The sequence below is a fragment of the Ursus maritimus genome, unplaced genomic scaffold (assembly GCF_017311325.1).
Source record: "Ursus maritimus isolate PB19 unplaced genomic scaffold, ASM1731132v1 scaffold_12, whole genome shotgun sequence".
In the NCBI taxonomy this organism is placed as follows: domain Eukaryota; kingdom Metazoa; phylum Chordata; class Mammalia; order Carnivora; family Ursidae; genus Ursus; species Ursus maritimus.
Window position 1 is genome coordinate 27,270,787 of NW_024423564.1, and position 26,631 is coordinate 27,297,417.

The 26,631-nt window shown below is 35.3% G+C and overlaps 1 protein-coding gene across 1 annotated transcript in view; it reads right to left on the bottom strand.

The window, feature by feature from the left end:
• Positions 1 to 26,631, bottom strand: part of CCDC18 (coiled-coil domain containing 18) — a 110,009-nt gene that overhangs the window by 14,168 nt on the left and 69,210 nt on the right. The window contains exons 22-28 of the mRNA XM_040627027.1: positions 26,049 to 26,262; positions 21,571 to 21,670; positions 17,844 to 17,960; positions 16,712 to 16,855; positions 14,956 to 15,159; positions 11,517 to 11,654; positions 8,884 to 9,084 (exon numbers count right to left, since the gene is read on the bottom strand). Coding sequence (XP_040482961.1) covers positions 8,884 to 9,084; positions 11,517 to 11,654; positions 14,956 to 15,159; positions 16,712 to 16,855; positions 17,844 to 17,960; positions 21,571 to 21,670; positions 26,049 to 26,262 — 1,118 coding nt within the window. The remainder of the gene's footprint in view (positions 1 to 8,883; positions 9,085 to 11,516; positions 11,655 to 14,955; positions 15,160 to 16,711; positions 16,856 to 17,843; positions 17,961 to 21,570; positions 21,671 to 26,048; positions 26,263 to 26,631) is intronic.

Here is a 26,631-nt window from a genome sequence, read left to right on the forward strand (position 1 = left end):
TGTAACTAATCCAGAAAATGACCTGAAGACTAGCAGAACAGACTCTCCTCTACTAAATGTAGAGAAGAGGCCACATAGAAGAGGGTAGGAAAGAGGGAGAGGTGGTTGGGAGCCAAAATGACTAGCGGGATTGTCTGCAGGATGGAAGGACGCTGTGGTCATGGAGAAGGGAGAAGAGAGCCCAGCCAGAACTCCAGGCAGGAGACCTGCACTGGGAAAATAAATCCCTTTAACATTTGGCTTTGAAAACCTTAGGGACCCCAACTCCATAAGTTCTTACAATCGGTGGGGCTTTACCACCTGAATCTTTAAAAATCAGGAGGCTGGGCTCTGGGAGAGCTGGAAGGGTGGAGTCCCCACCCTTAAAGAGAGCAATAGATAGCACCCTAGAGATATAGCATAGATGCAGCAGTTTGAAAAACTGCCTGGGGTGAATAGGAGAGAGATCTGTTTACTGAGAGAGAGAGAGAGAGAGAGAGAGAGTGTGTGTGTGTGTGTGTGTGTGTGTGTGTGTGTGTGTGTTGGAGGGGCAGGGATCTTTGGGAGACTTCTTCAACAACATAAGAGTTCCACATTTCCCTCCCCTGCCTCCCAGCCTAGATAAAGAGACACCTGTAGGAACCAGTGCAGCACGAACACTCTCCACCTAGCTTCCTACAGTGTGCCCTGTCCCTGTGTCCATGTGCAGACTCGCCCTATTCAACCTAGCCTCGGCAAGAGTTTTCAAAAGTGGCTCCAAGTCCCTTCCAATATCAGACTAGCAAATACCTTGCTAACACCATGCATGGCATCGCTGTGTTCTCCTGCAGACCTGCCCTTGACAGGAGTCCATCCAAAGTGGTGGCACAAGTTAGCAGTGTGAAAGCAGCCCTGACAAGGGGTCAACACCACTCCAAAGTGACTCTTGGCCCAGGAAGAGGGGAAGATAACCACACACACCAGTGCAACTGTGGCCCCAACAGTGGGGTGGGGCAGACATCTGGTCTGACTGCAGGCCTTGCCCACCAACAAAAGCTTCTCAGGGAGACAAAACAGCACCCTGCAGATCTGGCAAATACCTGGTCTGACCCAACTCAAGCCCAAGGCAGCCTAGACTGGCCAACTAACAAGCCAGGGAGTGAACCCTGCCCACAACAGGCAAAGAGAGCCATTGCAGATGACTGGACTGAAGGCAAACTCAGCTCAGCCACAATAGCAGAGCACATATAACACACTTAAGAGACACCCCTAAAGCACGAGGTTCTGGTGAATACAGGATATTGCAGTGCAGGGCACTACAGAATGTCTTCCTCATTAGGCTGTGACTTTTAGGATCAGAAGTCATAGCTGACTTTCCTAACAAAGAAATAGAAAAATTTTTTTTAAAAAATTTAAATTCAATTAGCCAACATATAGTACATTAGTTTTTGATAGTGTTCAGTGATTCATTCGTTGTGTATAACACCCAGTGCTCATCACATTACTTGCCCTCCTTAATACCCATCACTCAGTTACCCCATCCCCCCACCCATCTCCTTATCTGCAAACCTCAGTTTGTTTCCCAGAGTCAAGAGTCTCTCATGGTTTGTCTCCCTTTCTGATTTCTTCCCATTCAGTAATAGAAAATTTAAACATGCCAATTACCAACAGTTAAATTGATTCAGTAATCAACTTCCAAAAAACAAAAGTCCAGGATCAGATTGCTTCACAGGTGAATTCTACCATTTAAAGAAGAGTTAATACCTATTCTTCTCAAACAATTCCAAAAGATACAAGAGGAAGGAAAACTTACAAACTCTATGAAGCCAGCATTACCCTGATACCAAGACCAGACAAAGACACTACAAAATAAGAACTGTAGGCCAATATCCCTGATGAACACAGATGCACTCATATGTGGAATATAAGAAACAGTGCAGAGGATCATAGGGGAAGGGAGGAAAAACTGAATGGGAACTCATCAGGGAGGGAGAAAATCCATAAGAGACTCTTAACTATAGGAAACAAAACTGAGGGTTGCTGGAGGGGAGGTGGATGGGGGCTGGGGTAACTGGGTGATGGGCATTAAGGAGGGCATGTGATGTGATAAGCACTGGGTGTTAAATGCAACTGCTGAATTATTGAACTCTATATATGAAACTAATAATGTACTATATGTTGGCTAATTGAATTGAAATTTTAAAAATCCTCAACAAAATGTTAGCAAAGTGAATCCAACAATACATTAAAAAAATCATTCACAATGATCAAGTGGGATTTATTCTGGGGATGCAAGTGTGGTTCGCTATTCATAAATCAATCAATGTGATACATAACATCAACACTAGACAGGATAAGAACCATGTGATCATTTCAATAGACGAAGAAAAAGTATTTGACAAAATACAACTTCTATTCATGATAGAAACTCTCAACAAACTTTTAGAGGGAATATACCTCAACATAATAAAGGCCATATGTCAAAAACCTGTAGTTAACATCATAGTCGGTGGTGAAAAACAGAGCTTTCCCCCTAAGACCAGGAATAAGACAAGGATGTCCACTCTCACTACTTTTATTCAACACAGTATTAGAAGTCCTAGCTATAGTCCTACCCATGTCCTAGCCATAGTAATCAGACAAGGAATAAAACGCATCCAAATTAGAAGAAAAATTATCACTATTTTCAGGTGACATGATACTGTATACAGAACCTTAAAGACTCCACCAAAAAATTACTAGAATTGACAAATGAATTCAATAAGGTTGCAGAATACAAAAATCAATATTCAGAAATCCATTGCATTTCCATATACTACTAAAGAAGTAGCAGAAAGAGAAATTAAGAAGAAATTAACAGTCTCATTTACAATTGTACCAAAAATAATAAAATACCTAGGAATAAACTTAACCAAGGAGGTAAAAGACCTATACTCTGAAAACTATAAACACTGATGAAAGAAACTGAAAATGATGCAAAGAAATGGAAAGATATTCCAAGCTCATGGATTGGAAGAACAGATATTGTAAAAATGTCCATACCACCCAAAGCAATCTACAGATTTAATGTAATCCCTGTCAAAATACCAACACCATTTTTAAATGAACTATAACAAATAATCCTAAAATTTGTATGGAAACATGAAGGACCCTGAATAGCCAAAGAAATCTTGAAAAAGAACAACAAAACTGGAAGTATCATAATCCCAGATTTCACGATGTACTATAAAGCTGTAGTAATCCAAAGAGTGTGGTACTGGCAGAAAAACAGACCCAAAGATCCACAGAACAGAACAGAGAGCCCAGAAATATACCACAATTGTATGGTCAATTAATTTTCGACAAAGGAGGCAAGAATATGCAACAGGAAAAAGACAGCTTCTTCAACAAATGTTGGAAAAATTGGGCAGCTGTATGCAAAAACATGAAATTGAACCACTTTCTTACACCATACTCAAAATGGATTAAAGACCTAAATGTGATACCTGAAACCATAAAAATCCTCAAGCAGAAAACAGGCAGTAATTTCTCTGACATCAGCTGTAGCAACATTTTTCTAAATAGGTCTCCTGAGGCAAGGGAAACAAAAGAAAAAATCAACTATTGGGATTTCATCAAAATAAAAAGGTTCTCCACAGGTGCAGGGGTGGCTCAGTGTCAGTTAAGTGTCTGCCTTCAGCTCAGGTCATGATCCCAGGGGGTCCTGGGATGGAGCCCCGTGTCCCTCCTGAGAGGGAGCCTGCTTCTCCCTCTACTTCTGCCTTTCCCCCTGACTCATGCTTGGTCGGTCTCTCTCTTTCACTCTCTTTCTCAAATATATACAATCTTAAAAAAAACAAACAACTCTGTACAGCAAAGTAAACAAAACTAAGGGCAACCTATGGAAAGGGAGAAGATACTTGTAAATGACATATCTGACAAAGGGTTAGTAACCAAAATACATAAAGAACTTATACAACTCCAAAAAAACCAAACAATCCAATTTAAAAATGGGCGGAAGACATGAACAGACATTTCTCCAAAGAAGACATATGGATGGCTAACAGACAAAATGAAAGATGCTCAATGTAAATAACCATCAGGGAAATGCAAATCAAAACCACAATAAGATATCACCTCACACCTGTGTAAATGGCTAAACATCAACAACACAAGAAACAAAGAGTGTTGGCAAAGATGTAGAGAAAAAGGAACCCTCTTGCACTGTTGGCAGGAATGCAAACTGGTGCAGCCACTGTGGAAACAGTATGGAGGTTCCTCTAAAAGGTAAAAATAGAGCTACCATATGACCCAGCAAGTGCACTACTATTTACCCCCAAAATACAAAAATACTAATAAAAGGGATACATGCACCCATATGTTTATTGCAGCATTATTTACAACAGTCAAGATATGGAAGCAGCCTGTGTCCACTGAAGGATGAATGAAAAAAGAAGATGTGGTATATACATATGATGGAATATTATTCATCCATAAAAAAGAATGAAATCTTGCCATTTGCAATGACATGGATGGAGCTAGAGAGTATAATGCTAAGTGAATTAAGTCAGACAAAGACAAATACCCATATGATTTCACTCATATGTGGAATTTAAGAAAGAAACAAACAAAACAAGCAAAGGAAAAAGAGAGGGAGAGAGAAACCAATAAATAGACTCTCAACTACAGAGAACAAACTGACGGTTACCAGAGGGGAGGTGGGTGGGAGGATGGGTGAAATAGGTGATGGGGATTAAGGAGAGCACTTGTCATCATGAGCACAGGGCAATGTACAGAACTGTTGAATCACTATATCGTACACAGAAAACTAATAGAACTCTATATTGTACACTGAAACTAATAGAACATTGTATGTTAACTATATTGGAATTTAAAATAAAATTTTTAAAAATTTAATAAAATAGATTTAAAAAATAAAAACATATTCCATGTAAATGGAAATCAAACGAATATTGGAGTACCTATACTAACATCAGAAAAAAACAATCTTTAAGCCAAAACTGTGAGAAGAGACAAAGAACGTCATTATATAATGATAAAAGGGTCAATCTAATAAGAGTATATTACATAAATATTTATGGGCCAAAAAAACATAGAAGCACCTAAATATATAAAGCAAATATTAACAGACCTGAAGGGAGAAAAAGACAGAAATATAATAATGGTAGGGAGCTTACATATCCTATTTGCATCAATGGCTAATCAAAGCAGAAAAATCAATAAGGAGAAATTGGACTTGAACCACACATAAGATCAAATGGACTTAAAAGACATTTGCAGAAGATTCCATATAGCATAAGGCCTATATACATTTTTCTCAAACATACATGGAACATTCTCCAAGGTAAACCATGTGTTAGGCCACAAAACAAGTCTTAATAAATTTTAGAAGACTGAAATATTAATATATTCCAACCATAATGGTATAAAACTAGAAATAAATCATCACAAGAAAACCGACAATTCACAATTATGTGGGGATTAAAAAATATGCTACTGAACAGCCAATAAGCTAAAGAAATTTTAAAAAATTATCTTAAGACAAATGAGAATGGAAACACAAAATACCAAAAATTATGAGATATAGCAAAAACATTTTTAAGAGAGAAGTTCATTGTGATAAACACCTACATTAGAAAACAAGAAAGATTGCAAATAAACCTAACTTCACACTTTAAGGAACTAGGAAAAGAACAAACTAAGCCCAAAGTTAAAAATAATAAAGATCAGAGCAGAAATAGAGACTAAAAAGACAACAGAAAAGATGAATGAAACTGGGGCACCTGGGTGGCTCAGTTGGTTAAGCATCTGCCTTCAGCTAGGGTCATGATCTCAGGGTTCTAAGATCGAGCCCCACATCTGGCTCTCTGCTTAGCGGCAAGTCTGCTTCTCCTTCTCCCTCTGTCTATGGGATCTCTCTCTCTCTAAGTAAATAAATAAAATCTTTAAAAAGAAAAGATCAATGAAACTGAGAAGAGGGCTTTTAAAAAGATAAACAAAATGCACAAATATTTAGCTAGATTTACCAAGGGGAAAAAAGGGCCCAAATAAAATCAGAAATGAAGGAGGAGACAGTTCAACTGCTACCAAAGAAATACAAAAAATCATTACAGACTGATATTAAGACTTAAGAAACATAAATTCCTAGAAACATAAAACCTACCAAGAAAATCATGAAAAAATAGAGTATCTGAACAAACCAATTAATAGTAAGGAAATTGGGTCAGTAATCAAAAACTTCCAAAGAAACAAAAGTCCAGGAACAGAAGACCTCATTATGAATTCTAACAAACATTCAAGGAAGAATTAATACTAACCCTTCTCAAACTCTTAAAAAAACAAAAAACAAAAAACAAAAAACCAGAAGAGAAGGGAACCCTTCCAAACTCATTTTATGAGGCCAGTGTTACCCTGGTACCAAACTAGACAGGGAAGCCACAAGAAAAGTAGAGGCTAGTATCCTTGATGAATATAGATGCAAAATTCCTCAACAAAATAGATGAAAAGCTGAATTCAACAATACATTAAAAGGATCATACACCATGATCAAGTAGGATTAATTCCATAGATGTAAGGATGGTTAAGTTCACTATCTGCAAAAAAAAAATCAGTGTGATACATACACCACATTAACAAAATGAAGGATAAAAATTTTATGATCCTCAATAGATGCAGAAAAAACATCTGAAAAAATTCAACATCCTGTAAGACCGGGAATACTCTTGCCACTTTTATTCAACATAGTACAGGAAGCCCTACCCAGAGCAATCAGTCAAGAAAAAGAAATAAAAGGGGTACCTGGGTTGCTCAGTCAGTTACGTGTCTGAGTCTTGATTTCGGCTCAGGTATGATCTTAGGGTTGTGAGATCGAGCCCTGTGTCAGGCTCCGCACTGGGCATGGAGCCTGCTTAGGATTCTCTCTCTCCCTTTCCTTCTGCCTCTCCACTCCCTTCTCTCTCCCTCTTAAAAAAAAAAAAAAAAATCCAAATTGGAAAGCAGCTGGATTTGCAGATAACATGATATTATATATAGAAAACACTAAAAACTCCATCAAAAAATTGTTAGAATAAGTGAATTCAGTAAAACTGTATGGATATAAAATCAATATACTACCCAAAGCAGTCTACAGATTCAATTCAATCCCCATCCAAATTCCAATGCCATTTTTCAAAGAAATAGAACAATCCTAAAATCTGTGTGGAACCAGAAAAGACCCCAAACACCTAAAGTAATCTTAAGAAAAAAGAAGAAAGCTGGAGGCATCACACTTCTTTTCAATCCATATTACAAAGCTTTAGTAATAAAAACAGTACAGTACTGGTATAGAAATGGATACATAGATTAATGGAACAGAACAGATAGTCCAGGAATAAGCCCATGCATATATAGCAAGTTAATTTATGACAAAGGAGCCAAGAATACACAATGGGAAAAGGACAGTATCTGTATAAATGGTGCTGGGAAGACTGGACAGTCAGATGCAAAAGGATGAAACTGAATCACTATCTTACACCATACACAAAAATCTCCTCCAAATGGATGAAACACTTAAGATCTGAAACCATAAATCTCCTAGAAGAAAAAATAGGGGTTAAGGTACTTCACATCAAGCTTGGCAATAATTTTTTGGATTTGACACAAAAGCAAGGGCAATGAAAGCAAATATAAACAAAGGGGACTATATTCAACTAAAAAGCTTCTGCACAACAGTGTAAACTATCAATAAAATGAAAAGGTAACCTACAGAATGGGAGAAAGTATTTGCAAATCATACATCTGATAAAGGGTGAATATCTGAACTACATAAAGAATTCATACAACTCAAAACCCAAACAATACAATTAAAAACCGGCAGAGGAACTGAACAGATATTTTTCCAAAGAAGACATACAGATGGGCAGCAAGTACAGGAAAAGTGCTCAACATCACTCATCATCAGGGAACTGCAAATCAAAACCACAATGAGATATTACCTCACACCTGTGAGAATGGCTAGTATCAAAAACAAAACAAAACAACCCAAAACCTCCAAAAACCCAGAGAAAACAAGTGTTGGTGTAGGTGTGGAGACAAGGGAACCTTTGTGCACTGTTGGTGGGAATGTAAACTGGGACAGCCACTGTGGAAAACAGTATGGAGGTTCTACAAAAAATTAAAATTAGAACTACCATATCATCCTGCAACAGCAGTTTTGGGTATATACACAAAGGGAATTAATACAGGATACCAAAGAGATATATGTATTCCCAAATTCATTCATGGCAGCATTACAGCCAAGATAAGCAAACAACCCAGATGAATGGATAAAGATGTGGTGTGTACATACACACAGTGGACTATTATTCAGCCATGAGAAAGGACATCTTGCTATTTGTGACAACACGGATGGACCTTGAGGGCATTATGCTAATTAAACAGAGAAAGACAAATAGTTCATGGTATCATTTATATGTGGAGTCTTAAAAAAAGAGAGAGAATCAAACTCAGAAAGAGCACATAGAAAAGGGGTTGCTAGGCAGTGGGGGAAACAGTGAGAGGTTAGAAAGACAGTACAAACTTTTAGCTAAAAAATGAATAAGGTCTGAGGGTCTAATGTATAACATGGTGACTACAGTTGGTAATACAGGTATTGTATAACTGAAATTTGCTGACAGTAAAACTTAAACATTCTTACCAAAAAAATACAAATAAATTTTAAAAACTGTAAGTTTGTGTTTGAACATTCATAAATTATTTCTTCTATGGTAATACGATATACATCATATTCATAATTCCCCCATCCAATGTCTTCTAAATAAAATGCTTTTTATTCAAACTGGTCAACATTTGGTCATATTTTCCTTTATAAACTAGAAGGACAGGGAAAATAAGTTATAATGTACTTTTTCATTGATGTGTTTTATGGACTTTTATATGTTTACTTACTTTAATAAGTAATGCTTCATTTGTAGCTTCAATTACTTCATTCCTGTCTTGGACTTGTTGATGCAAATTGCTTACGGTGTCCTGAGCTTCTTCTAATTCCAGTTTTGCCTTCTCTAACTGTTCATTTAGTTGCTGAACAGAAGTCTTTTGAGAGTCAGCTGAAATCTTCCACTTCGCATGGTTCTCTTGATGTGAAATCATCTACACAGCCCCAAAATTGAAAAAGAAAAGGAAAAAAAATAGGGTGGAGTTGGTTCCAAAAACATTCTAATACTTTTCTCTTCCATTTATACTGAAGTAAATTTCTGTTTATAGGTACAAATATCTGATTTCTCAACAAATAACCTATGAGAAGAAAAAAGGGGAAGAAGAAACCTATGATCTTGAATTTACCTAAGAACAGTTAACCACATACAATGGTCTGTTTTTTGATCCTGATTTGAACCATTTAACTATATAGACATTTTGTGACAATTGGGAAAATGTGAACAAATGATGGGTTATTTGTAATATTAAGGAATTACTGTCAATTTTTAGGTATGATAATAGTACTGTGGTTATGTTTTTTAAAAATAGCCCTCATCTTTTAGAGATACTTATTGAAATGTTTACTGATGAAATAATAATGTCTGGGATTTGCTTCAAAATAGAATGAGATATGTGGGGGAAGGGAAGTGAGTGAGGTTAAAGATATGGTGATCGTACTTCCCAGTTTGCTTAAGATTGACCAGGTTTTAATGCCTGGTGTCCTGGTGTTACAAACAGCACCCTTTTTCATTCTCGAAAGTATTTATTCCCTTTTAAAGAAATGGTCAACATACTTATAGATGAAATCACATTGGCCACAAGTTGATAATTGCTAAAGCTGAATAATAAATACAGGAAGATTTATACCACTCATTCAAAATTTTCCATAATAAAAACTTTTAAAAAATCTATTTCTTATCAAAAATATCAGGGGGGCACCTGGGTGGCTCAGTCAGTTGGGCATCTGCCTTCAGCTCAGGTCATGATTGTGGGCTCCTGGGATCTAGTCCTGCATTGGGTTCACTGTTAGACAGGGAGTCTGTTTCTCCTTCTCCCTCTGCCTGCCACTTCCCCAGCTTGTGGTCTCTTTCTCTCTCTCATAAAAATAGATAAATAAAATCTTTAAAAAATATATCAGGGCTTTTTCTGACAATTCTGAAACCTGTAATTTTTAAAATGCTGTTGAAAACTGTTGATCCTTTTTACTAACTCTGTTACTTTAATGACTTATTCCCTCTTTTTTATTTTTTTTAATTTATTTTAATGTAGGCTCCATGCCCAATGTGGGGCTCGAACTCATGACCCTAAGATCAAGAGTCACACACTCTATCAGCTGAGCCAGCCAGGCACCCCTATTCCCTCTTTTTTATATTCAAACAACATACATGCTTTAAAAATAAATCTTTGTCAAGTACCAAAGAGGATAAAAACATATCACAAATTTTTATATCATAGGTATAAAACAGTACCAAATATTAAACAGCAACAGTAAAACCTATTTTTATAATTCATTTTACGTACTACCTGCTTATAATTTCAGAGGGCTTACAAAACAAAGTAAAAAACTGGATAATAAGAAATAAAAATAGAACAGAAACTACATAATAAATGTGCAAAGAATACTTGCTGGTAAACACTTGAGCTGGGCTAGTTATTACTGATGGTCACTTGGCTGAGTAGCTAATATTTATTTATTAAATAACTATGCTGAATCCAACAGCATTCCATTTGTCTTTAAAGAACAAGGACTGGAATCTCTTAGCCTGCTAACTGGATTCAGCTTGCAAATATGTTTTGTTTGGCAGACACAATGTTTTCAAACAGACCTGAATCAAAACGCATTTAAGTAAGACATGGTGACTACAAGCTGTGCCAACCCTCACAAAGATAGTCCCAAACTCCTTTGAAAGGTGTTTAATATAAATGTAGTTGTAATCCTTCTTATATAGAAAAATGCTTTATTAGAACCCCATAAGTAATTTATTTAGGTCTAATGCATACATCTTAGCTATCTTTAGATGCAGTTTTTAAAAAGACAAGAAATGCTTTTCTAATTGATAACAGTGTTCATTTCTATAAAGGCTCAGGGAATACTAGTAGATAAAAAGTTATCAGGTTCTAATTTTACCTCTTTTACTATCAGAACAAATGGTGGAAATTACAAAGCATTATAGATTCATATCACACGAAACTGCTTATGTTGTTTACTAAATATCTCATCAGTTAGTTTTGGCAAGTGCTATTTTATAACATGATGATGATGATGATGAACCAGCCTCTGGTCTAAGAACTTTAACTATATTCATTTAATCCATTTAATCCAGTTCTAGGAGGTACATATGATTATTATGCCCATTTTAGACAGAGATGTTAATTGCTCAAGGTCACATAAGTGATAAACTGAGATTTGGAACCAGACTGCCTGCCTCAAGAATTTAAGCTCTTAACCCCACAGTGTATTAGCTCACTGGATATGAAGCTACCAGAAATGAAGACCACAATGAGTTATTCTATAATGAACATTTAGAAGCTAGACTTATATTTTTGTTCAGATAGTTCAGTCCACTTTAGCGGGGAGTACTGGAACAAATTACATTTTTCTTTACCTCCAGATGATAAGCTTCTTTGAGAGATTCTACTTCTGCTGACAATTTCTTGATCTCTGCTTGCATTCTTGCTTCTAAATGAGCTTCACGTACTTGAGAAGCCCCCAGTTCTTCAGCTAAATGGTGTCCGTGAGCTTCCTTAAAAATGATGTATTAAGGAAAGGTTGTTTATTTGGTTATTATAGCTAAACCAATCGTGTGCATTTATGGAAGTATTTTAATCTTTTATAATACTATATAAGTGCTCATACACAAAGTTAACTTATTAAATGGTACACTATAAAATCTAGACATTTAAGAGACTACGAATGGGACTGTATTAGTATATTATTTATCATAATATAATAGGTCACTAACAAATGCATTCTGTAAAACAAACTAATAACTACAGCATGTTGAACTTTGGCGGTAAGTCTACTTTAAGGTTTGCCTGTGCATTTTGTTCACCACATGCACTGTTTGCTTATCAAGAATCAGTTGTGGGGCACCTAGGTGGCTCAGTCAGTTAAGCACCTGCCTTTGGCTCAGGTTGTGATCCCAGGGTCCTGGGATTGAGCTCCATGTTGCCAGGCTCCCCACTCAGAAGGGAGTCTTTTTCCCCCTCTGCCCTTCCCCCCCACTGGGGAGTGTGCACACACACTCTCTCTCTCAAATAAATAAGATCTTTTTTAAAAAAGTCAGTTTTGCATTTATCCAAACCTATTTATGCAAGTTGTGCTTGTGATTATAATTATGCAATTTTAATATACATTATGTATGAACACTGAGGAAATATACATGCAAAAAGAAAGATTTTATAAGAAAGTTAAATGCTTTGAGACAGCTTAATGAATGAGTCATAAACATTTTTTACCCAATTAGAAGCAGTCAAAAACAGTTGTAAAATATTGTGGGGAACCCTATGTAAAATATAAGAGATGTTATATTCTAATTGATTTACAAATGTCTTTTAACTCTTCTTCTACTTTAAAGAAACCAAAATTGGAAACAACAGATGAGGGAATTGGAATATGGTTAATGCAAAAAGATTAGGTGGAATTCCAATCAAAGACCCTACACATACACACACAAAAAACAAGATTTGGTCCTAAATTAAAAGATTTACACATGAAATATATTTAGAGTTTGGAGTCGAAATATTTTATTTTAAACTATCATTTTAACAAATCAAAACTACAATGAGATACTACCTCAAAATGGCCAAAAATAACAAAAGAAACAAGGATGCAGAGAAAGGGGAACCCTCTTACACTGTTGCTGGGAATGCAAACTGGTGCAGCCACTCTGGAAAACAGTATGGAGGTTCCTCAAAAAGGTAAAAATAGAACTACCTGAGGATCCAGCAATTGCACTACTTGGTATTTACCCACAGGATACAAAAATACTAATTCAAAGGGATACATGCACCCTGATATATCACTATTAACCTACAATAGCCAAATTATGGAAAGAGCCCAAATGTCCATCAACTGGTAAATGGATAAAGAAGATGTGGTGTATATATATATATATATATATATATATATACACACACACACACACACACACACACACACACACACACAATGGAATATTACTCAGCCATAAAAAAGCAGAAAATCTTGCCATTTGCAATGACGTGGATTGAGCTAGAGAGAATTATGCTAAGTGAAATAAGTCAGAGAAAGACAAATACCATATGATTTCACTCATATGTGTAATTTAAAAAACAAAATAAATGAACATGGGTTGAGGGGAAAGAGAGGAAAACCAAGAAACAGACTCTTAACTATAGAGAACTGATGGTTACCAGAAGGGAGATAGATGGGAGGATGGGTTAAACAGGTGATGGGGACTAAGAAGGGCACTTGTGATGAGCACTGGGTATTGTATATAAGTGCTGAATCACTAAATTCTACACCTGAAACTAGCTTGAATTTAAATGAAACTTGGAAAAGAAAAAAAAGTCACTTTTTTCCCATTTAACTTAAATTCAATTAACATATATAATGTATCACTGGTTTCAGAGGTAGAGGTCAGTCTTATATAATACCCAGTGCTCATTACATCATGTGCCCTCCTTAATGTCCATCACCCAGTTACCCCTTCCTCCCCTCCAGCTACCCTCAGTTTGTTTCCTATAATTAAGAGTCTCTATGGTTTGTCTCCCTCTCTGGTTTCATCTTGCTTTATTTTTTCCTCTCTTCCCCTATGATCCTTTGTTTCTTAAAGTCCATAAATCGGTGAGATCATATGATAATTGTCTTTCTCTGATTGACTTATTTCATTTAGTTAGCATAATACCCTCTAGTTCCATCCACATTGTTGCAAATGGCAAGATTTCATTTTTGATGGCTGAGTAGTATTCCATTGCATAAAAATACAACGTTTTCTTTATCCATTCATCTGTCAATGGACATCTGGGCTCTTTCCATAGTTTGGCAATTGTGGACATTGCTGCTATAAACATTGGGGTGCAGGTACCCCTTTGGATCACTACATTTGTATCTTTGGGGTAAAAAGTTGGTAGTGCAATTGCTAGGTCGTAGGGTAGCTCTATTTTCAACTTTTTAAGGAACCTCCATGCTGTTTTCCAGAGTGGCTGCACCAGTTTGCATTCCCACCAACAATGTAAGAGGGTTCCCTTTTCTCCACATTGTTGCCAACATAACCTGAGCCCAGGGCAGATGCTTAACTGACTGAGCCACCCAGGCACCCCCCCTTATATATTCTTTATTAGTCTAACCAACTAGATATGTGAATAAAGGCATTAAGTTTACCAAAATTAAATGTAAAGTTACTTAAACGCAATTCCTATACTATATTAGAAACCATAATAAAAAGCAGAAGACTCACAGGCACTTTTCTGAAACACCAATAAATACATTTTTCTCAGTCTAAGTAATTAACTCAAGCATATCAATCGAAGTATTTTTAAGCAAAGTTGTTAACCTTCTACCAAATACTGGGGAAATACAATTTATATTATTGTTCTTGCTATTAAAAGCATTTTCTCTCCCTAAGGGTTCTGGCCTATAGATTTCCTAACAGTTATAAATTTAGATTGTCAGTTTCACTTATAACAGTAGCTACAAAGGTAAAAATTTTACTCAAAAAAGATTAGCTTTGTTTTTTTCTTCAAATGATAAACTCACCTAAAAATCTAAAAGTACTTTGTAACTCAATTGATTGAAAACTAATTAGTTTGGCCAAAACTCAGTTCTGAAGGTCTTCCTATTTATATTACTAGGCTACACTAAATATAACTTTTTTCTTCTTAAAATTTTAGAAAAATATACACAACATAAACTTTACCACTTTAACCAGTTTTAAGTGTAAAATTCAGTAGCATTAAATACATTCAGTGTGTGTAACAGTTAATATAATCTACAGTTTAAAAAAGTAAATGCTAAAATTTTATAGATTTTTAGTAAGGTAAAATTATGTAGAATAGGATTACTTTTTCTTTAGAGAGTTGCTTTATTTCCTCCAGTTCACTTGAGAGCCTTTCTACTTCTCTCTGTGCTTGGACTTGTTGACGACGAGCTTCCAACAATTCTGCATGAGAGTTCTGCATCTGATCCCGAGTTAGCCTCAATTCTTGCTCCATATCTATGGCCTCCTTGTACTGAGTTGCAATATACTGTTCCTGTTCTTTCACAACCTGAAATACACAAGATATCTGTAGGTTTCAAATGAAATGATATACATAACCTATTTCTTATTCTGATTTCTCTTTTAAGTGATTTCCCTTAACCCAACTCAATCTCTATAAAATTTAATACACAATATCATCCACTGTGAAACTGATACTCAGAAAATGGTTTTTTTTTCCTTTTTAATAAGAAATGTACTATAATAAATCTGGGACTAACTGGTATATTTTGCATGACTAATATGCAAGCTGTGTAATCCTTTATCATTATGACTACAACATGGCAGAACACATAATAATATAAAGAGACAAAAGAAGCTAATATCTGATTATCCGTCTCACAGATGGAGGCTATATTAGCATGAATAACCAAACTCCACCATTAAGCCACATGTTTAAGGGTTAAGGTCATGACCTTATTCTCTGGAAAAGTAAAATTTGTCACTGGGACTGCTACTCTTTCTGAAACATCTCTACATTACTGAGTTAAATCCCTAGTAAAGTATTGTTTTCTTAGAGAAAAAAAAAAAATCAGTGAAAAGTAAGTTAGTTCTAAATTAGCTTGGTGAGGGAGATTAGAAGGTAGGTAATTGACTTTAGAGCTGATAAGAAGGAAAGAAATGAGTACAAATCATGAGGACTCTGATGTCTGGAATGGGGACCTTGGGTCCAACTGTATTATATATCAGTGTAAATCTCTTGTAAATATTTTTAGTCAGCCTTTGTTAGGGAACATGAAATGACTGGGCCAATAGTCATTTTCTTTTCCCTGGGGCCCAAACTTGCTCTCACAGACCCTGCTTAAATTATGTATATAATTCAACAAATATTTATTCATGCTTACAATGTGCTGTTTTAGGTATCGAGGACTTAGGAGTGAACAAAGGAGACAAAGTGGCTACCCTTATGGATTTTATATCCTACTGGAGCAGACAGATAATCAAACACAATTAAGAGCTATATGTGAAGTTTTAAAGTTGAGTATAGTATTTAAAAACAAAAAAAGTTACATATATGAGAGCTCTTAGAAGCAGCAAATTCACTTTTTAAAAGGGCAAGTGGGTAGAATGGGTTCACCAATCAACACACATGCAAACTGATAATATGAAGTCATCAAACTTTATCTGGCAGCTAATTCAACGTATTTGGTCTCAATAATGTACAATTATTATCTGTTCATTCATTCTCTGGATGGAGTTCCTCAAGGACAAACGAGTGTATCTTATTAATATCTGTATCTCCAGCTCTATTACGTAGCAGGTTCTCAATATATATTTGTTGACCAAGTAAGCACATATTGTAGGTTTCCTATGTGAGAGATACCATGCCAATGCCTGTAGGCAATATAAAGAAATGTTAGATGGTGCCTTTGCCCATAATTGGAACATTAGAGTAAAATATTTAAAAAGATCAAAGAAACCAATAATTATCTGACACAATTAGCCTAAATATACGTATGGCACAGTTTCTACATTTTAAAACCAACCAGTATAAAACAAAGATTTATATCACTTTTTAGATAATATTACTCTGTTCTGTAGGCAGAAAATAATTTGCTTACGCTTTCCATTTCTCTCATCTTTTGTTGTGTTCGTTCATTTTCTTTTTTCAGCTGACTTATCTCCTGTTCATTTTGTAGCATTATAAACTCTTTTTCTCGAAGCTGTTCTTTGGAATATTGTAATTTTTCATTCAAACTTTCTATCTGAATTTTAAACAGAGCAATATTAATACAACTAAGGGAAGACAGTTCTTTAATCATAACTGCAGTCCAAGTAAGTCAAGCTTTAAACACACATATATACAATAGCAAAATATAAAAATGTGTTTTTCTTAAGACCATCATAACTTAGACATTAACATCAGAATTCTTATGCTTAATAAGATGCTTATTTGTATACCTAAAATATACTAAAAGAAATAAAAGTCTCAATCACGTGTATAAGAAAAGAAAATTAGAGTTTATTAAAACAACAGATGTTACATGACCTCACAAGTAGTTTTATAGGTAATATGCGCAAGAGGTGAAAAATATAGTTAGTGAAAACAAAATTCTCTTCCCACTGTGTTCCTTTCTTAGAGGCTACCACAGTTAAGAGAATTACAAATCCTTCCAGAGATATTTTATACATATTCAAACATGCACACATGATGATAAATATGTGGACACAAAAGACAAGAAAAAGTACATTCCAAATAACATTAAGAGGATAATCATCAGGGGCTAGAGAGTGAGGAAAATGAGGAAATGTTGGTCAAAGCATATAAGGTTTCAGTTATGCAGAATGAGTAAATTCCGACTATAGTTAGTAATACCGTATTGTATACTTGAAATTTGCTAAGAGAATAGGTCTTAAGCATTCTCAGCAAAAATAAATAATTAAAATAATTGAGGTGATGGATATGTTAATTAGCTTGACTGTGACAATTACTTCATAGTGTATATGTATGTCAAAACATGTTGTACACCTCAAATATATGCAATTTCTGTCATTTATATGTCAATAAAACCGGGGAAAAATTAAGAGGAGAAAAATGAATTTAAAGTAGCATGTACAGGTGATTAAAATTATGTAGTATTTTTATTGTATGCATTCTGCAAAAAGCCATGTTATGTGAATAATAAATAGATGCTTACAGTCAAGGAGTTATTTTTAAAAACAATATAAAATATGTAATTTTAAATAATTTACCTGTTTGTTGCATTCTTTAAGTTCCAATTCTGATTTCTCCAGAGTACCCTCTAATTTAATTATTTTCTGTTCCATTTCTCCCCTGTGCTCACGAATAGTCATATCCAAATGTGTAACCTAAATACAGAAGTAACATTAAACTATTACTCAACTTTATTCTAATGTGAAAAGTTGTGTGCTTGGAATGTGTTTTAAAATTGTTTACAGTAAGTATAACTGAAATATAAGCTCACCTCAAGTTATTTTACAAAATGAGAAAAACATTCATTGCTTATTATAAATCTTAAGCCTCATATGTATTATACAAACTTAAAGAAAAGATACAACGATGTCCAAAAAATAAATGATTTAGACTTCATTTTATGCTAAATAAGACCTGCTAAATACAATGCAACATAACAAAAATTGTGGAATGCAGCAAAAGCAGTGTTTGGAGGAAAATGTACAGCACTGAATGCATATATTAGAAAAGAAGGAAGATCTGAAGTCAATCACTAAAGCTTCCACTTTGGGAAACTAGAAAAAGAAGAAGAAATTAAATCCAAAGTAAGCAGAAGGAAAGAAATAATAAAAACTAAAGCAGAATCAGTAAAATTAAAATTAGGACATCAACAGAGAAAATCAACAAAACCAAAAGCTGATTCTTGAAGAGAGCAATAAAATCAATACACTTCTAGCCACACTAAGAAAAAAAAAGAGAGGACACAAACTACTAATATCAGAAATGAAAGAGAAGACATTACCGTAACTCTCATAGATATTAAAAGGATAATAAGGAATACTTTAACAACTCTCTGACCACAAATTTAATAAAACTAATGAAACAGACCAACTACTTAAAAGACATCATCTTCCAAAACTCACAAAGGAAGAGACAATCTAAATAAGCTTATATCTCTTAAAGAAATTCACGATTAATAACTTTCCCAAACAGAAAGCAGCAGGTCCAGATGGGCTCACTGGTGAATTCTACCAAATATCTAAGAAAGAAATTATACCAACTTTCTGCAATCCAATTCAGAAAATAGAAGCAGAGGAATACTTTCTAACTCATTCTATGAGGCCAGTATTACCAGACAAAGACATTTTAACACACATTTATGATAAAAACTCTCAGTAAACAAAGAATAGAGGGGGAACTTCCTCAATTTAATAAAGAACATCTACAGAAACAGCTAGCATCATACTTAATGGTGAGAAACTCAAAGCATTCCCACTAAGGTCAGATACAAGGCAAGGATATGCTCTCTCACTACTGCTTTTCAACACTGTTCTAGCAGTCCTAACTAATGCAATAAGACAAGAAAAAGAAATAAAAGATACACATACTAGGAAGGAATACAAAACTATGTTTATTTATAGATGACATAATCAACTAGGTAGAAAATCCGAAAGATCTGATAAAATAATTCCTAGAACTAATAAATGATTATAGCAGGGTTGCAGGATACAAGGAGTACACAAAAGTCAGTCACTTTCCTATATATCAGCAATAAACAAGAGGAATTTGAAATTAAAAACATAATATGATTTACATTAGCACCCCCAAAACCAAAATACTTAGGTATAAATCTAGCTAAATATATACAAGATCTATAAAGAGAAACTACAAAACTCCAATGAAAGAAATCAAAGAATTAAATAAATAGTCCATGTTCATGGATAGGAAGACTCAATATTGTTAAGATTCAAGATGTCAGGTCTTTCCAACTAAATCCATACATTCAAGGCAATTCCAATCAAAATTCCAGCAAGTTAGTTTCTGGGTATTGACAAACTGATTCTAAAGCTTACACGGAGAGGCAAAACACCCAGAATATCCTACATGATACTGAAGAACAAAGTTGGAAGAGTGACATTACCTGACTTCAAGACACTGAAAAAGCTATAGTAAACAGACTGTGGTACTGGCAAAAACACAGGCGAATAGATAATTGTACAGAATAGAATACAGAAGCTAAATATATTAAATAACCTTTGACAAAGGAGCAAAGGCAATACAATGGAGAAAAGACAGTCTTTTCAACAAATGGTGCTGGAATAAGTGGACAATAACATGCAAAAAAATGAATCTACACCATACCCTTCACAAAAATTAACTCAAAATGGATCACAGATGCAACTTGCAAAACTATAAAACTTCTAGAAGATAACATAGGGGAAAACCTTGGATGACCTTGGATGATGACTTTTAGGTAGAAAGACAAAGGCAAAATTCATGAAAGAAATAATTAATAAGCTGGATGTCATTAAAATTAAAAAGTTCTGCTCTGTAAAAGCCAATGTCAAAAGATTGTGAATAAAAGCCACAAACTGGAAGAAAATATTTGCAAAAGACACATCTGAAAAAGGACTTGTATCCAAAATATACAAAGAACTCTTAAAATTCAACAATAAGAAAATAAACAACTCAATTAAAAAATGAGCCAAAGACTGTAACAGACACCTCACCAAAAAAAGATATACAGATAGAAAATAAGCACAAGAAAATACCCTCCATATCACATGTCATCTGAAGAGTGCTAATTAACCAGGAGATACCACTACACACTAATTAGAATGGCCAAAATCTAAAACATTGACAACACCAAATGCTAGTCAGGATGTGGAGCAGGAATTCACATTCATTGCTGGGAAGAATGCAAAATGGTACAAGCCATTTGGGAACACAGTTTGGAAGTGTCTTATAAAACTAAACAAACTCTTACCATATGATCCAGCAATCATGCCCCTTGGTAATTACCAAAAGGAGTCGAAAACTTATATCCACACAAAAACCTGCACACAGATGTTTATAGCAGCTTTATTCATTTGTCAAAACTTGGAAGCAACCAAGATGCCTTTCAGTAGGTGAATGGTAAGTAAGCTGTAGTACATCTAGATAATGGAATATTATCCAGTGCTAAAAGAAATGAGCTATCAAGCAACAAAAAGATATGGAGAAAACTTACATGAATATTACTAAGTGAAAGAAGCCAATATGAAAAGACTATGTACTATATGATTTCAACTATATGACATTCTGGAAAAGGCAAAATGATGGAGACAATAAAAAGACCAGTGGTTGCTAGGGTTGGGGGAAGAGGAAGAAAGATGCTAGGTGGAGCACAGAAAATTTTTAGGGCAGGGAAAATACCCTGGATGATACCATGATGATGGATACGTGTCATTAAACATTTGTCTAAATCCACAGGATGTACACACCAAGAGTGAATCATAATGTAAATTATGGAGTTTGGATGATTATAATGTGTAGGTTCATCAACTATCATCAAATGTACCATTTGGTTGGGGAATGTTGATAATGGGGAAGGCTGTGCATTTATGGTAGCAAGGTGTATATGGGAAATCTCTGTATCTTCTGCTCAATTTCCCTGTGAACCTAAAACTGGTCTAAGAAATAAAGATGCCTTTTGAATAGTTTTGTTCCTCCAACAAACACACAATTAAAGGAACTCCTTTAATCCCGTTGTCTTATGATATGCAATAAGGTAAGAGATCAAAAGGTTCAGATACTATGCTAACCTTCATTCATCAAAAATTGACTTGCTATAAAAATAGCGAGATGAAGAAAGATGACATATTTCTAATTTTTAAAATATTAACGTGCACAGAAAAACATATATGCTTTAAAAAGGTCCATTTTACCAAAAAGTGGTGATCTCTGAAACCCTGCATGATTGTACCGTAACAGAAAATTTCATTAAATATAATTAAGAAAACCAACTTGAGCTGCTCTTTGCTTTAGTTCCCAATTTCTCTCCTTAAGTGCCTGATCCATTTCAAGGAGTTCTTGCTTTTTATCTTCATTCTCCATCTTGCACTCTCTGCAATTTATCAAAGGAAAAAGATCAAAGCAAATAGTAGGAATATTATAGTTTTAAAAAATTAAGTCAATTGGGTTAACTTCTTATAAGTTAAAAGTGATAAAATACATGCAGTTATTTGAAAGGGCTCAAATTAAAGAAATACTGTATAAAGAAAATGACTGGTATCAATAGTTACTATAAAAGAGTATTCTCAAAAGGCAAAAGTTAACTCAAACACTACTACTGTAGACAATTTAAGCTAAATGTTAAAGTACTCCCAGGATATAAAACTGAATCAGTATAAGAATTTTAAAAATATGTCCATATTTTTCATTTACAGATCAGGGGGGCATCTGAAAGTCGTTTCTATACAACAGCTGTGAGTTTATTACAATTGAATGAGGCATTTATCTCATGATTGGTATCTTTGCTATCCACAGCTCAGTAAATGACCACTGTGTTTCTCATGGGAATTTTACTCAAATGATGCCTTACATATAGTTAAGTACTGAAGTCTAATATAGAAACATTTTTTATAAACTCTAGCTCTTCAAAAACCTTGACTTATTTATAAAAATGCTTATATTATAAAAATGCTTAATACTGACACAACTTTAAGACTTCTACCACTCAGAGAATGCAATCAAAGAATTTTAATTTGGAACGCTATGTTCTGATATGACAAAGGCTAAAAATGTTGTTGATCTTGAAAATCTTCATATGGCTTTTCAAACTTAAATATGAACAATATTGAACAAAGGTACTGATTTTAAAAAGCAGGTTGTGAGCTTTTTTTAATGAACTGTTTACCATTCTCTTAAAAGTCTCAACGGTTAGGGGTGCCTGGGTGGCTCAGTCAGTTGAGTGACCAACTCTTGATTTAGGCTCAGGTCAAGATCTCCAGGGTTATGGGATCAAGCCCCACATTAGGCTCTGCACTCAGCACAGAGTCTGCTTGACCCTCTCCCTCTGCTCCTCCCCTGCTCACATGTTCTCTCTAAAATAAATAACTATATAAGTAAATATATAAAATTTTTTTAAAAGTCTCAGCAGCTATAAAATACAAGGCTACACTAGTAAGTTATTATGAAATGAATTCTGAAGATAATTGTTGTATAAGTGAATAGCTGAGCTTCCAAAAATTCAGCTATTAGCTAGAATTTAAGATTTCATTTTTACTTCTTTTTTTTTTTTTAAAGGTTTATTTATTTGACAGAGACAGCAAGAGAGGGAACACAAGCAGAGGGAGTAGGAGAGGGAGAAGCAGGCTTCCCGCTGAGCAGGGAGTCTGATGCAGGACTCGATCCCAGGACCCCGGGATCATGACCTGAGCCGAAGGCAGACACTTAACAACTGAGCCACCCAGACGCCCCTATTTTTACTTCTTTCATCCACTCATTCACTTAACCATTTAGCAAATATTTATTGGATGCTTCCTATACATCAGGGTTCTATGTACTGTGAATTTAATAGTCAACAAGATGTTGTCCTTCATCACATGGAGCATACATTCTAATAGGTCCAGTAGAGAAGACAGACTATAAATAATAAACAACAAGAAAATATGAAGTGCTATGTTAGAGCATTAAAGACAGTGATGAGATAGTGCTTGGGTGGCTACTTGAGAGGAGGCAGTCAGAAAAGGGACCTCTGAGGTAATATGAAGGGCAAGAAGTTGGCCATTCAACCATTATTTCAGGCCAAAGAAACAGCTACAGCAAAGTCAAAAGACAGGAAAAATTTACTAAGCTTGAAGTACCAAAAAAAAAAAAAAAGCTAGGAGAAAAGGTAACAGTATGAAATGAGGCTAGAGAAACAGACAGGAACTCTGTCATGTAGGGCTTTGTATTCCATGATAAGGAGCTTGGATTTTATTTTATTTTATTTTTTAAAGATTTTATTTATTTATTTGACAGAGATAGAGACAGCCAGCGAGAGAGGGAACACAAGCGGGGGGGGGGGGCGGGAGAGGAAGAAGCAGGCTCATACCAGAGGAGCCTGATGTGGGGCTCAATCCCATAACGCCGGGATCACGCCCTGAGCCGAAGGCAGACGCTTAACGACTGCGCCACCCAGGTGCCCCTGGATTTTATTTTTTAATTGTGGTAAAATACATATAATATTTACCATTTTAACCATTTACCATTTTAACCACTTTAAAGTGTACAGTTCAGTTACATTAAGTAAATTCATAATGTTGTCTAATCATCACCACTATTTCCAGTACTTATTCATTACTCCAAATGAAAATTTCACACCCATCTGCAGTTATTTTCTATTGTCCCACCCTCTAGTCCCCAGTAACTGTTAATCTGCTTTCTATCTTTATGTATTTGCTAATTCTGGATATTTCATATAAATGGAATTACACAACACATATCTGGTTTATTTCATTTAGCCTACTATTTTCAAGGTTCATCTATGTTGTAGCAGATATCAGTACTTTATTCCTTTTTATGGCTGAATAATATTCCCTATATGGATATAACACATTGTGTTTATCCATTCGTTTATCCATTCAACTACTTTTTTTTTAAAAGATTTTATTTATTTATTTGACAGAGAGAGAGACAGCCAGCGAGAGAGGGAATACAAGCAGGGGGAGTGGGAGAGGAAAACGCAGGCTCTCAGTGGAAGAGCCTGATGTGGGGCTCGATCCCAGGACTCTGAGATCACGCCCTGAGCTGAAGGCAGACGTTTAACGACTGAGCCACCCAGGCTCCCCTATCCATTCAACAACTGATGGATATTTGGGTTGTTTCCACTTAGCGGCTATTGTGAATAGAGCTGCTATGAACATCTGTACACGATTTTTTTGCACATGATGTTTTTAATTCTTTTGGGTATATAACTAGGAGTAGAATTAATCAATTATATGGTAATTCTATATTTAACTTATTAACTATGCCAAACTGTTTTCCACAGGCAATTGTATCATTTTAGTTTTCCAACATCAACGTATGAGGGTTCCAATTTCTCTACATATTGCTAACACTTGTTATTTTTGGTTTTGGGGTTTTTTACTTTTTTCGTGGTCATCAGAGAGGGTGTGAAGCAGTATCTCACTGTAGTTTTGATTTATATTTCTCAAGGAGCTTGGATTTTATTCTGAATATTTGGAGAAGCCAGTGGAAGGCTTAAGTAGGGCCACAATATAATATGATTTATGTTTTAAGTAATAAAATTAAATCCATTTCGGTTATGTTTTAAATCATAAACTTAACTCCATAAACTGAAATGGACAGTGGGGAGGGTCAGGCATTTAAGCTGGGAGACCATTAGGGAAAAGACAGCAACAGACCAGGTGAGAGATAATGATGGCTTATGCTAAGGTGGTGACAGAAAAGAGGCCAAGAAATCAATGGATTTCAGAATATGTTTTGGAAATAAAGTTGACATGAGTTCCTAATAGGTTGGATGAAAAAAAAAGAGTGGCAGGTAAAACTAATCTTACAGATTTCTGGTTTGAGCAATTGCAGGATTCTGAGATGGAGGAAGGGCAGGGTTATGAAGAAAAAAAAGAGTTCTGTTTTAGCCAAGTTGAAGATGCCATTACTAGAGGTCATTACTACAGATGTGGGTTTGGAAGTCTGACACAGTATTTAAAGCTATCTGAAATTCACTAAGAATGAGTTTGTGGGTAGAAAAGAGACAGGAGTCCTGTACTGAGTCATGGGATACATCTAAGTTCCTAGGTCCTCTTGCTGCTTTCTATCCTGTCATCCCACAATTCACATTCTGGTTTGTAATTCTGCTTTCCTTTCCGGAATCTATTTCCCACACCTTGGTTCTGGTCTGCCTCTCCACTCCCACTCACCACAGATGTGTGCTGGAACAGCATTTTATGCTATCAATGTTAATCTAAGAACCCAGATTTTAGAGGTGGACAAACGTGTTTAACTCCCTTCTCTGGACCTTATTATGTGACTCTGGGTATCTTAATTTTCTTAAGCCTCAGTTTTCTCAAGTATAAAAAGGTGGTAATATGAATATGATAGGTTTATTGTAAAGAAATGAGTCAGATCATATGGGAAGACACTGGCATAATCCTGGCACAAAATAAGGGCTTAATACAAAGAAAACATTGTCATTATTATTTTCCTATTAACAACTGCTGTATGCTGCCCCAATCATTTTTTACCACTATATAATCTAGGAGAGGGTCGAATAAAACAGTCCAAAGACCAAGGATGGAAGTATTATTCATGAGGACTGGCTGAATTAGTTAGATGGAGCATGGAACAGGCTGACTGAGATATACAACAGTGAGCCAAAGGCAGCTGAGAAATTTAGACACCTAGAATTAAACAGCAAACTTTGCTGTATGACCCAAGGAGTCGGAGGAATAAAATAAAATACCTGTAATTGTGGTATCATTTCTTACTATTTAACGCACCTAAGTTCAGCTGTCAGATCTTTTATGGTACTGTATTTTTCCTCTAATGATAACTGAGCCTTCTGTAGTACATCTCTCAATTCCTGAAGTTGTCTTAAAGTACTTTTTAATTCTCCATGTGCATTTTGGAGTTCAGACTCTAATGCTTCCCGTTTCTGCAAAGCCTCTGTTAGTTCAGTTTCAGTGTGGTGCTGTAATTTTTCTAATTCCTTCACTGTTAAAAGGAAAAAATAATTTTAGAACTATATAAAAACCATTTGTTATTAAAAATTTGTAAATAACTATAATTAAGAATATCCAATTTAATTCATCTACAAGAGGCAAAATACCACTCATTGTCCCTTCTAGCCCTACTAACCCAAATTCTCAATTTATTTCACTTTTTAAATATAAATATACAGGGAGGGAGTTAAGATGGCGGAGGAGTAGGGGACTCCTTTTTCAGCCGGTCCCCTGAGTCGAGCTGGATAGGTACCAGACCAGCCTAAATAACCACGGAATCAGCCTGAGACGCAGGAAGACGCATCTGGATCTCTACAAATGAACATCTCCAGCGCTGAGTATTGAGGTACGAAGAGGGGAG